The 14,417-nt window shown below is 45.2% G+C and overlaps 1 protein-coding gene across 1 annotated transcript in view; it reads left to right on the top strand.

The window, feature by feature from the left end:
- The first annotated feature begins 743 nt into the window (after positions 1-743).
- Positions 744-14,417, top strand: part of LOC138975129 (sodium/glucose cotransporter 4-like) — a 44,517-nt gene continuing 30,843 nt past the window's right edge. The window contains exon 1 of the mRNA XM_070347791.1: positions 744-903. Coding sequence (XP_070203892.1) covers positions 823-903 — 81 coding nt within the window. The 5' untranslated portion in view covers positions 744-822. The remainder of the gene's footprint in view (positions 904-14,417) is intronic.

Genomic DNA, 14,417 nt, shown 5'->3' with positions numbered 1-14,417 from the left:
CAGCAGCATCAACAACAACAACAACAACAACAACAACAGCAACAACAACAACAACAACAACAACAGCAGCAGCAGCAACAACAACAACAACAACAACAACAACAACAGCAACAACAACAACAACAACAACAACAACAACCGGTCCACACTGCTGGTTTGGATAGGGAAACAAGGGACATAATCCTGATTCCATCCCCACCCCAGTTATTCAGCTTGCAGTTATTTCCTTGATAAATACTGCAGGTTATAACGCTTGGTTCGCTCCCTGTGTTAGCCTTAGATCGAAAATTAACTATAGTTGTTGCTTGAAAGTTTCAAAGTAATCCTAAAGTGGGGCACACACACAAATCACACACGAGAAAATAATTGCTTAATCATTTCAAAAACAACCCAAAAACCGTTCAAAGACTCCCAGGGAGTGCTTTGGACAAAAGACAATCTGTCGGGGTCTCTTGCATCCTGTCGCAAACCGCTCTGTCGCAAACCGCTCTGTCGCAAACCGCTCTGTCGCAAACCGCTCTGTCGCAAACCGCTCTGTCGCAAAATTGAGGTCCGAAGATATCCGACAACATTGCGACAACTGCACGACTCTGTGAAGATTTCCTCGGCTACGGTCCATGTCTGCAAGAAATCCATTGTATTGCACTTTACATCGTGCAGACGAATCCGTGTCGTTTGACCGGAGACGCCAAAACGAACTGACCAAAATTGTCATACAGGTAGGGTAAATTCCCAGCCCCGTTTTCGACGGAGACACATATTTAAGCGAGGCGGTTCGTCATTGTCGTTGATCAAGTAAACCCACAGTCGTGGTCGTTGACGATGGCGGAAAGTCGTCTGCATTGGGGAGACATCCTCGTCATCATCGCCTATTTCATCGCTGTCATCAGCGTGGGCATAATCGTGAGTATGAGACGATGACTCATTCTTGTTTTGCTCTACTTTATTGTGTGTTTTGTGGGTGAGAGGGTTGATGTTTGCAAAGTAATGGTGAGATGGAAGGTTGGTTTTAGGAAGCATTAACGCTCTATCCGTCTTTGTTGTCTGTATATATCTGTCTGTTTGTGTGTCTGTGTGTCTGTTTATCTTTCTCTGTCTGTCTGTCTTTCTGTCTTTCTGCCTCTCTCTCTCTCTCTTTCTCTCTCTCTCTCTCTCTCTCTCTCTCTCTCTCTCTCTCTCTCTCTCTCTCTCTCTCTCTCTCTCTCTCTCTCTCTCTCTCTCTCTCTCTCTCTCTGTTTGCATGTTTGTCCAGTGTCTTGTCCCCACATAAAGCATATTAACTCTACCTGTCCCAAGATAGGCCAAATTGTTCCAAGAGGACGTTAAAACTAATTATCATCATCTCTCTCTCTCTCTCTCTCTCTCTCTCTCTCTCTCTCTCTCTCTCTCTCTCTCTCTCTCTCTCTCTCTCTCTCTCTCTCTCTAGCTCTCTCTCTATCGCTCTCTCTCTCTATCTCTCTCTCTCTCTCTCTCTCTCTCTCTCTCTCTCTCTCTCTCTCTCTCTCTCTCTCTCTCTCTCTTTCTCCAGCTCGCCCCCCGACCCCCACACACACGTATTTGCAATATGTTCCACTGTAGAAATGACTGCCCAAACATGTTTGGTCGTCGTTCGAATCTGCCCTGTATAATGACTCAGATTCAATTTCATTTCTTTATTTGTCGACTAGCATGGTCTAATTTGTACAAGATTTATGACACTTGAGTATGAACTCGCAACCTCGGTTGCATGGGTTTTTTCTTTGATCGAGTCGCAAGCCGGATAATGCTACACGGTGTCCACATTCATTACATTGTTCGATGTGAAAAGCGTGTGTTGTTAATACCGCGCGTTGAAAGTAATGCTTTTGAGTCCATGTGTACTCTGGGAACATATCCGGTCATTGATGTGTGTATGTGTGTGTGTGTGTGTGTGTTTGTGTTTGTGTGTGTTTGTGTGTGTGTGTGTGTATGTGTGTGTGTGTGCCGTGTGCGTGCATGCGAGCGTGTCAGTGTGCGTGCGTGCGTGTGTGTGTAAGTGAGTGTGCGTGCGTACGTGCGTGCGTGCGTTTTTTTGCGCGCTTGCGTGCGTGCGTGCGTGCGTGTGTGTGTGTGTGTGCCAGTGCGTACATGTGTGTGTGTATGTGTGTATGTGTGTATGTGCGCGTGCGTGCGTGCGCGTGTGTGCGCGCGCGTGCGTATGTGCGCGTGCGTGTGTGCGCGTGCGTGTGTGCGCGCGCTCGCACGCGTGTGTATGTGTGTGTGTGTGTAACTGCCAAAGTTTCATTTATGTCACATACACACTGGTGAAAATGTGCTAGTCCTCTAGTAAACACGATTGACATTTTAAGTATCATTAATTGCTGTGCTGCACCGGTGCCTTTACATCCTTGACCGCAGCGTGTATTGTGAGGTTTTTGCTCATGTGTTTACATTACGCCAGTGGCATACTGAAGTAAAAATGTTGGCAGTAGGCTACCTGTAATAATCATTTGTCTGTATGCACGCGAAGTCATGATGTTTTGAATTGAAGTATACAAACTTGTGACGGGTTTTGACCAAACAAACTTTCCGGAAGATTGCATAACATCTGAGTGAATATACCTGTATGTGGTGATCTAAAATTGTACGCCAAGTACGTGCCGTTTGTAGGTATAAGATCCTGAAAGTTTCGAATCAATCCACCCGGGCATTGCTGAAATACAGCGATTGTCATTGTAGTCCTCACAATTGACGCAAAAACGTCCCGTTTTCGACCGCTCATGCGATCAACACCTGCATGAGTAGGATTTTCATAAGGCAAAAAAAAAATAGGTCTGTTTACGGTAACCCGACCGACCCTATTTTTTTCGCGCGACCCTAGACTTTTATTTGGCATTTGGGGGGGGGGAAAAAAAAAGAAAACAAAATCTTTTTTTTTTTTTTTTTGCAAAATAACGTAAAAATATGGTTTTTTGGAAAAAAAAAAAAATCCCGACCTACCGACCCTATTTTTTTGGCCTATGTTACCGTAAACAGACCTTTTTTTTTTTTTGCCTAACCCAAGAAATACGCAAGATAGCTAAACAAAAACAAGCTGTTCTGGACAGAAATCTGAACTGATTTGACTTTCTCCGCGTGATTTGTAAATTGATATCATTCGTTTGTGTAAGGTCGATGTTGCGGGTACTCTTATTTTAGCGGCTGTTATGTGTCCCATGTAAAAAGAAATCTTTGGTATGGTATGAAAAGCGTTTCAAAAAGCCAAGTTGAGTGCCTTTAATGACATAGACAGTTTGAATGAAATGATACGGCAAGAAATGATTTTGTTGTCGCAATACTTTTTTTCTCTCTATAGTTTAGTTGGTTGTAAGATTGATGTCGGGCAGATAATAAATCGTTAGAAGCCAATGCCGTGGAAATTCTTCAGTTGTACACTCCGTGTAAAACTATAAACTGGGTAAACAAACATGCCTTGCATGAATCACCTCCAAAAAGGATTTGGGTCGTTTAAACTTTGGAGAAAGCAACGAAAAATGTATCGTAGAGACAAAACAAAATGTACGGTGGCGAGTAGGAGGGGCCGGAATACCAGTGATCAACATTGTTTCAGCGCTTCTTATCTACAGTAGACTCGCGCAGTTTTCTAACTCATTAATCTCATACACCCGGATACGTTCTCCACGACGACAAAAACGGAACTGGAGATAACAAGTCTGGTGCAAAAACACCTGACTCGTCAGTCGTTTTGAAATTTGTGTCCGTTGTTTTAAGGCAGTGAGAAATGAAATTTTTCAGGGCTCCCCATAGTGCGCGTCCCTGCGTCCTGTACGCACTAGAAGCCGAAATCACGTACTTGGAATTCATTGAGGGGGTCCCGGGACGCACTAAACCAATAAAAAGCGGGTCCCGGGACGTACTACATTTTCGCTATCGTGCGTACTGTAGGTATTTTGTTCAGACTCTGGTCGTCAGTGCGAGCACAACTGCAAGTTTCACGCCGGAACGATATGGAAAAGAGTGTGTGTATTCCATTTGACAAGGTGTCTTCGAATATTCTGATGAAAAAAGATACTTCATATCACACTATTCGCGATAACAATGCGTTACATTAACACAAGGGGTTTGAGGTCCCTCCACTCTTTGGACCCTCTAAAACTCCGTGTAGGGGGTCCGTGATGGAGCCTCTAAAACTCCGCGTAGGGGGTCCGTGATGGACCCTCTAAAACTCCATGTAGGGGGTCCGTGATGGACCCTCTAAAACTCCATGTAGGGGGTCCGTGATGGACCCTCTAAAACTCCATGTAGGGGGTCCGTGATGGAGCCTCTAAAACTCCGCGTAGGGGGTCCGTGATGGACCCTCTAAAACTCCATGTAGGGGGTCCGTGATGGACCCTCTAAAACTCCATGTAGGGGGTCCGTGATGGACCCTCTAAAACTCCATGTAGGGGGTCCGTGATGGAGCCTCTAAAACTCCGCGTAGGGGGTCCGTGATGGACCCTCTAAAACTCCATGTAGGGGGTCCGTGATGGACCCTCTAAAACTCCATGTAGGGGGTCCGTGATGGACCCTCTAAAACTCCATGTAGGGGGTCCGTGATGGACCCTCTAAAACTCCATGTAGGGGGTCCGTGATGGACCCTCTAAAACTCCATGTAGGGGGTCCGTGATGGACCCTCTAAAACTCCATGTAGGGGGTCCGTGATGGACCCTCTAAAACTCCATGTAGGGGGTCCGTGATGGACCCTCTAAAACTCCATGTAGGGGGTCCGTGATGGACCCTCTAAAACTCCATGTAGGGGGTCCGTGATGAACCCTCTAAAACTCCATGTAGGGGGTCCGTGATGGACCCTCTAAAACTCCATGTAGGGGGTCCGTGATGAACCCTCTAAAACTCCATGTAGGGGGTCCGTGATGGACCCTCTAAAACTCCATGTAGGGGGTCCGTGATGGACCCTCTAAAACTCCATGTAGGGGGTCCGTGATGGACCCTCTAAAACTCCGCGTAGGGGGTCCGTGATGGACCCTCTAAAACTCCATGTAGGGGGTCGGTGATGGAGCCTCTAAACATTAAAAGTGTGGGTCCCGGGACCCTGTAGGACGGGCGTTCATGGAGAGCCCGGAAAGAACATAAACGCACACCCAAAATCACACTGCCTGGCTAGCCGGCTACGTTCTGTGCAGAGTGGGAGTTTTCTTTTTCTGAACTGATTTCGTAACCGACTCCCAAAGTTAATTCAGCAAAGACGGGCGCAGTGGCGTGGTGGTAAGACGTCGGCCTCCTAATCGGAAGGTCGTGTGCTCGAATCCCGGTCGCTGCCGCCTGGTGGGTTAAAAGTGGAGATTTTTCCGATCTCCCAGGTCAACTGTTGTGCCGCAGACCTGCTAGTGCCTTAACCCCCTTCGTGTGTACACGCAAGCACAAGACCAAGTGCGCACGGAAAAGAGCCTGTAATCCATGTCAGAGTTCGGTGGGTTATAAAAACACGAAAATATCCAACATGAGAGATGTTCAACGTGCGGGCTACCTCACCTGCCTTGACCTCTCACCAATTCTTTGTAAAGCGCTTAGAGAACGTCAAGCGCTATAATAAAATCTCCCATGTTATTATTATTATGAAAGAATTCCCATTTTGCAAGGGAATGACTGAGCCAGGCTGTGGATTGTTGAGTGTGACAGCATACCCTCAGATCATCTCATGTAGTGACATCATACCCTCAGATCATCTCATGTAGTGACATCATACCCTCAGATCATCTCATGTAGTGACATCATACCCTCAGATCATCTCATGTAGTGACAGCATACCCTCAGATCATCTCATGTAGTGACAGCATACCCTCAGATCATCTCATGTAGTGACAGCATACCCTCAGATCATCTCATGTAGTGACATCATACCCTCAGATCATCTCTTGTAGAGACAACATACCCTCAGATCATCTCATGTAGAGACAACATACCCTCAGATCATCTCATGTAGAGACAGCATACCCTCAGATCATCTCATGTAGAGACAGCATACCCTCAGATCATCTCATGTAGTGCCAGCATACCCTCAGATCATCTCATGTAGTGACAGCATACCCTCAGATCATCTCATGTAGTGACAGCATACCCTCAGATCATCTCATGTAGTGACAGCATACCCTCAGATCATCTCATGTAGTGACAGCATACCCTCAGATCATCTCATGTAGTGACAGCATACCCTCAGATCATCTCATGTAGTGACAGCATACCCTCAGATCATCTCATGTAGTGACATCATACCCTCAGATCATCTCATGTGGTGACAGACAGCATACCCTCAGATCATCTCGTGTAGTGACAGCATACCCTCAGATCATCTCATGTAGAGACAGCATACCCTCAGATCATCTCATGTAGAGACAGCATACCCTCAGATCATCTCATGTAGAGACAGCATACCCTCAGATCATCTCATGTAGTGACAGCATACCCTCAGATCATCTCATGTAGAGACATCATACCCTCAGATCATCTCATGTGGTGACAGCATACCCTCAGATCATCTCATGTAGTGACAGCATACCCTCAGATCATCTCATGTAGAGACAGCATACCCTCAGATCATCTCATGTAGTGACAGCATACCCTCAGATCATCTCATGTAGTGACAGCATACCCTCAGATCATCTCATGTAGTGACAGCATACCCTCAGATCATCTCATGTAGTGACAGCATACCCTCAGATCATCTCATGTAGAGACAGCATACCCTCAGATCATCTCATGTAGTGACAGCATACCCTCAGATCATCTCATGTAGTGACAGCATACCCTCAGATCATCTCATGTAGTGACAGACAGCATACCCTCAGATCATCTCATGTGGTGACAGCATACCCTCAGATCATCTCATGTAGTGACAGCATACCCTCAGATCATCTCATGTAGTGACAGCATACCCTCAGATCATCTCATGTAGTGACAGCATACCCTCAGATCATCTCATGTAGAGACAGCATACCCTCAGATCATCTCATGTAGTGACAGCATACCCTCAGATCATCTCATGTAGTGACAGACAGCATACCCTCAGATCATCTCATGTAGAGACAGCATACCCTCAGATCATCTCATGTAGTGACAGCATACCCTCAGATCATCTCATGTAGTGACAGCATACCCTCAGATCATCTCATGTAGTGACAGACAGCATACCCTCAGATCATCTCATGTAGTGACAGCATACCCTCAGATCATCTCATGTAGTGACAGCATACCCTCAGATCATCTCATGTAGTGACAGCATACCCTCAGATCATCTCATGTAGTGACAGACAGCATACCCTCAGATCATCTCATGTAGAGACAGCATACCATCAGATCATCTCATGTAGTGACAGCATACCCTCAGATCATCTCATGTAGTGACAGCATACCCTCAGATCATCTCATGTAGTGACAGACAGCATACCCTCAGATCATCTCATGTAGAGACAGCATACCCTCAGATCATCTCATGTAGTGACAGCATACCCTCAGATCATCTCGTGTAGTGACATCATACCCTCAGATCATCTCATGTAGAGACAGCATACCCTCAGATCATCTCGTGTAGTGACATCATACCCTCAGATCATCTCATGTAGTGACAGCATACCCTCAGATCATCTCATGTAGTGACAGCATACCCTCAGATCATCTCATGTAGTGACAGCATACCCTCAGATCATCTCATGTAGTGACAGACAGCATACCCTCAGATCATCTCATGTAGAGACATCATACCCTCAGATCATCTCATGTAGAGACAGCATACCCTCAGATCATCTCATGTAAGGCCAGCATACCCTCAGATCATCTCATGTAAGGCCAGCATACCCTCAGATCATCTCGTGTAGTGACAGCATACTCTCAGATCATCTCGTGTAGTGACAGCATACTCTCAGATCATCTCGTGTAGTGACAGCATACCCTCAGATCATCTCATGTAGTGACAGCATACCCTCAGATCATCTCATGTAAGGCCAGCATACCCTCAGATCATCTCATGTAAGGCCAGCATACTCTCAGATCATCTCATGTAGTGACAGCATACCCTCAGATCATCTCATGTAAGGCCAGCATACCCTCAGATCATCTCATGTAAGGCCAGCATACCCTCAGATCATCTCATGTAAGGCCAGCATACCCTCAGATCATCTCATGTAGTGACAGCATACCCTCAGATCATCTCATGTAGTGACAGCATACCCTCAGATCATCTCATGCAATGACAGCATACCCTCAGATCATCTCATGTAGTGACAGACAGCATACCCTCAGATCATCTCATGTAGAGACAGACAGCATACCCTCAGATCATCTCATGTAGTGACAGCATACCCTCAGATCATCTCATGTAGTGACAGACAGCATACCCTCAGATCATCTCATGTAGTGACAGACAGCATACCCTCAGATCATCTCATGTAGAGACAGACAGCATACCCTCAGATCATCTCGTGTAGTGACAGCATACCCTCAGATCATCTCATGTGGTGACAGCATACCCTCAGATCATCTCATGTAGAGACAGCATACCCTCAGATCATCTCATGTGGTGACAGCATACCCTCAGATCATCTCGTGTAGTGCCAGCATACCCTCAGATCATCTCATGTAGTGACAGACAGCATACCCTCAGATCATCTCATGTAGTGACAGACAGCATACCCTCAGATCATCTCATGTAGTGCCAGCATACCCTCAGATCATCTCATGTAGTGACAGCATACCCTCAGATCATCTCGTGTAGTGCCAGCATACCCTCAGATCATCTCATGTAAGGCCAGCATACCCTCAGATCATCTCATGTAGTGACAGCATACCCTCAGATCATCTCATGTAGTGACAGCATACCCTCAGATCATCTCATGTAGTGACAGACAGCATACCCTCAGATCATCTCATGTAGAGACAGACAGCATACCCTCAGATCATCTCATGTAGAGACAGCATACCCTCAGATCATCTCATGTAGTGACAGCATACCCTCAGATCATCTCATGTAGTGACAGACAGCATACCCTCAGATCATCTCATGTAGTGACAGCATACCCTCAGATCATCTCATGTAGTGACAGACAGCATACCCTCAGATCATCTCATGTAGAGACAGCATACCCTCAGATCATCTCATGTAGTGACAGACAGCATACCCTCAGATCATCTCATGTAGTGACAGCATACCCTCAGATCATCTCATGTAGTGACAGCATACCCTCAGATCATCTCATGTAGTGACAGACAGCATACCCTCAGATCATCTCATGTAGTGACAGCATACCCTCAGATCATCTCGTGTAGAGACAGACAGCATACCCTCAGATCATCTCATGTAGAGACAGACAGCATACCCTCAGATCATCTCATGTAGTGACAGACAGCATACCCTCAGATCATCTCATGTAGAGACAGCATACCCTCAGATCATCTCATGTAGTGACAGACAGCATACCCTCAGATCATCTCGTGTAGTGACAGACAGCATACCCTCAGATCATCTCGTGTAGTGACAGCATACCCTCAGATCATCTCGTGTAGTGACAGCATACCCTCAGATCATCTCATGTAGAGACAGCATACCCTCAGATCATCTCATGTTGTGACAGCATACCCTCAGATCATCTCATGTAGTGACAGCATACCCTCAGATCATCTCGTGTAGTGACAGACAGCATACCCTCAGATCATCTCATGTAGTGACAGCATACCCTCAGATCATCTCATGTAGTGACAGCATACCCTCAGATCATCTCTTGTAGTGACAGACAGCATACCCTCAGATCATCTCTTGTAGTGACAGACAGCATACCCTCAGATCATCTCGTGTAGTGACAGACAGCATACCCTCAGATCATCTCATGTAGTGACAGACAGCATACCCTCAGATCATCTCGTGTAGTGACAGACAGCATACCCTCAGATCATCTCATGTTGTGACAGCATACCCTCAGATCATCTCATGTAGTGACAGCATACCCTCAGATCATCTCGTGTAAGGCCAGCATACCCTCAGATCATCTCGTGTAGAGACAGCATACCCTCAGATCATCTCATGTTGTGACAGCATACCCTCAGATCATCTCATGTAGAGACAGCATACCCTCAGATCATCTCATGTAGTGACAGCATACCCTCAGATCATCTCATGTAGTGACAGCATACCCTCAGATCATCTCATGTAGTGACAGCATACCCTCAGATCATCTCATGTAGTGACAGCATACCCTCAGATCATCTCATGTAGAGACAGCATACCCTCAGATCATCTCATGTAGAGACAGCATACCCTCAGATCATCTCATGTAGAGACAGCATACCCTCAGATCATCTCATGTAGTGACAGCATACCCTCAGATCATCTCATGTAGAGACAGCATACCCTCAGATCATCTCATGTAGAGACATCATACCCTCAGATCATCTCATGTTGTGACAGCATACCCTCAGATCATCTCGTGTCAAATGCGAAAGAGAGTTTTTTTGTTTAGCATTAGGCCAAACACAAATAATATGTTGGTTAAGGGTAACCCGACCGACCCAATTTTTTGCCGCCGACCCTAACACTCTTTTTTCATTTCTCAAAAAAACAAAAACAATTGGCACATTTTGCGAACCATACCGAAACTAAGGGAAGTAACCTCCTTTAAAATCGACTAAATTTAAAAATAAAAATTTAATTTTTTTTTAAAAACCCGACCTACCGACCCTATCGTTTCTGATCACCGTTACCCTAAACCAACATAATTATATTTCTGTTTGGCCTTACTGTGAAGTCTGATATTCATTGGAGGAAGTCAACTTCACAGAGCTCGCTGTACAAAGTTTTGGCGCGCTGGATTTTTGGTACAAAAAGACTTCGCGAAGACTTCAACTTAATACGGTACTTAACTGAGCCTGAAGTCGACTTCGCGAAGACTTCAACTCAATACGGTACTTAACTGAGCCTGAAGTCGACTTCACGAAGACTTCAACTTAACACGGTACTTAACTGAGCCTGAAGTCGACTTCGCGAAGACTTCAACTCAATACGGTACTTAACTGAGCCTGAAGTCGACTTCGCGAAGACTTCAACTTAATACGGTACTTAACTGAGCCTGGAGTCAACTTCGCGAAGACTTCAACTTAACACGGTACTTAACTGAGCCTGAAGTCGACTTCACGAACACTTCAACTTAATACGGTACTTAACTGAGCCTGAAGTCGACTTCGAGAAGACTTCAACTTAATACGGTACTTAACTGAGCCTGAAGTCGACTTCGCGAAGACTTCAACTTAATACAGTACTTAACTGAGCCTGGAGTCAACTTCGCGAAGACTTCAACTTAATACGGTACTTAACTGAGCCTGAAGTCGACTTCGAGAAGACTTCAACTTAATACGGTACTTAACTGAGCCTGAAGTCGACTTCGCGAAGACTTCAACTTAATACGGTACTTAACTGAGCCTGAAGTGGACTTCACGAAGACTTCAACTTAATACGGTACTTAACTGAGCCTGAAGTCGACTTCGCGAAGACTTCACCTTAATACGGTACTTAACTGAGCCTGAATTAGACTTTGCGAAGACTTCAATTTAATACGGTACTTAACTGAGCCTGAAGTCGACTTTGCGAAGACTTCAACTTAATACGGTACTTAACTGAGCCTGAAGTCGACTTCGCGAAGACTTCAACTTAGTACGGTACTTAACTGAGCCTGAAGTCGACTTCGCGAAGACTTCAACTTAATACGGTACTTAACTGAGCCTGGAGTCAACTTCGCGAAGACTTCAACTTAACACGGTACTTAACTGAGCCTGAAGTCGACTTCACGAACACTTCAACTTAATACGGTACTTAACTGAGCCTGAAGTCGACTTCGCGAAGACTTCAACTTAATACGGTACTTAACTGAGCCTGAAGTCGACTTCACGAACACTTCAACGTAATACGGTACTTAACTGAGCCTGAAGTCGACTTCACGAAGACTTCAACTTAATACGGTACTTAACTGAGCCTGAAGTCGACTTCGCGAAGACTTCAACTTAATACAGTACTTAACTGAGCCTGGAGTCAACTTCGCGAAGACTTCAACTTAATACGGTACTTAACTGAGCCTGAAGTCGACTTCGAGAAGACTTCAACTTAATACGGTACTTAACTGAGCCTGAAGTGGACTTCACGAAGACTTCAACTTAATACGGTACTTAACTGAGCCTGAAGTCGACTTCGCGAAGACTTCAACTTAATACAGTACTTAACTGAGCCTGAATTAGACTTTGCGAAGACTTCAACTTAATACAGTACTTAACTGAGCCTGAAGTCGTCTTTGCGAAGACTTCAATTTAATACAGTACTTAACTGAGCCTGAAGTCGACTTCGCGAAGACTTCGCTAAACCTTTTTATCGAAAACTTGTTGTAAGGCTTCGTCCGGCCAGCTTCGCGTCGTCGACTTTGCCAAGTCAAAGACAGGCTCTAGGGTTCTGTTAAGAAAGTCCTATATATATGTACGTAACCGACATTTTGTGATCAACAACCCAGGATATCATACATATAAAAATCAGGGAAGCGTGGCCAGTGGAGAGGCTTTATTGGAAGGAAAAGGAGGAGGATTATATCAAGAAACGGGGGAGCTTAGAGTATTTAAACCGCTCGAACAAATTTGTAAGATGTTTTTCGTGTCAGCGTGCGAAGAAAACAGAATGAGAATTTGACTGAAATAGGTGTGTAGCTCACAGGCGCACGCACTGAGATGTCGTCAACAGTTAGGTAAGAGTACAAACAAGGATTCATTCTACACACACACACAGATACACGCATACGCACGCGCGCACGCACACACACACACTCACACACACACACACACACACACACACACACACACACACACACACACACACCGCCTTCCTTTTGTAATGATTATTATATTCTAATTATAAACGTTTTCCTTCTTCTACAAAAACAAGCACAACAAAATTACACACTCACAAATCATTAAGACATTGACAACGACAAAAGATGTCATCAATTGAATTTATATCCAGAATCTCAGCGCTTGGGTAAAATATAAACACCAGTTATACGTACGTACATGGTAATGGTGCACGTGTGTGTGTGTGTATGTGTGTGTGTGTGTGTGTGTGTGTGTGTGTGTGTGTGTGTGTGTGTGTGTGTCTGTCTGTCTGTCTGTCAGTGTGTCTGTGTGTGTGTGTGTGTGTGTGTGTGTGTTTGGGTGTGTGTGTGTGTGTGTGTGTGTGTGTGTTTGGGTGTGTGTCAGTGTCTGTGTTTGTGTGTGTGTGTGTGTTATAACCGAAATCTGAGCAGTCTGGTAAAACACAACCAGCCGTTATACAAAGTTATGCGAAGGTTTAACGTTGACACACATTGAGCAAGGGCCGGAACGGGATTACGCTATGTAACGTGTTTGTTCATTGAAGTGGGTGGGATGAAATATCAACAGGTCTCAAACATTCTTTGCAAAAGTGTCCTCAAGTTTCACACCTCCCTACTTGTTGATCTCTTCTTTTCTCTCCATTAGTGATTTTTTTTACGAGAGCGATGAAGGGAATAAAACTAGAAACATGCACAAAGCAGTTTTTTTATTTTTTTTTTTTTTTTTTTTACCTTGGAACAGATACTGGAGAAGGTTAGGAAGGCCGGTGGGGGAACACATCTTTAGTCTTGTTTGTGGTAATTGTTGGTTCAATTGGAAGGTTGTGAAGACTTTTTTTGCTCTTTTTTCCCCCGACATAACATAACAATCGAACGCTGAAGAAGAATAATGATGGTAAAGATATAAAATCTTATGACCCCTTTTTCCTTTTAGGCAGTGAGAAATGAAATAACAAACATTGACAGCCTGATTTCTTTCCGGGTAGAGTGTTTTTTGGTGGGTTTTTTTCAAAAATTGATTTTGTAACTGATTCCCAAAGCTTATTCAGCAAAGAATTCCCATTTTGCACAGGAATTAGCCAGGTTGTTAGTTGTTGGTATGTGTTAAAGTGACCGCATACCCTCATCCGATGTAACCGTGTGTGTGTGTGTGTGTGTTTGTGTGTGTGGGGGAGTGCGTCTGTCTGTCTGTTTGTCTGTCTGTCTGTCTGTCTGTCTGGCTGTCTGGCTGTCTGTCTGGCTGTCTGTCTGCCTGTCTGTCTGGCTATCTGTCTGCCTGTCTGTCTGCCTGTCTGGCTGGCTGTCTGTCTGTCTGTCTGTCTGACTGTCTGACTGTCTGTCTGTCTGTCTGTCTGTCTGTCTGTCTGTCTGCCTGTCTGTCTGTCTGTCTGTCTGCCTGTCTGGCTGTCTGGCTGGCTGTCTGTCTGGCTGTGTATGTCTGTGTCTCTCTGTGTCTCTCTGTGTCTGTCTGTCTGGCTGTCTGGCTGGCTGTCTGGATGTCTGTCTGGCTGTGTATGTCTGTGTCTCTCTGTGTCTCTCTGTGTCTGTCTGTCTGTCTGTCTGGCGGGGGGGGGG

The sequence above is a fragment of the Littorina saxatilis genome, linkage group LG9 (assembly GCF_037325665.1).
Source record: "Littorina saxatilis isolate snail1 linkage group LG9, US_GU_Lsax_2.0, whole genome shotgun sequence".
NCBI classification, from domain to species: domain Eukaryota; kingdom Metazoa; phylum Mollusca; class Gastropoda; order Littorinimorpha; family Littorinidae; genus Littorina; species Littorina saxatilis.
Note: the sequence above shows the minus strand (reverse complement) of the source record. Positions and strands in the feature narration are given on the sequence as shown.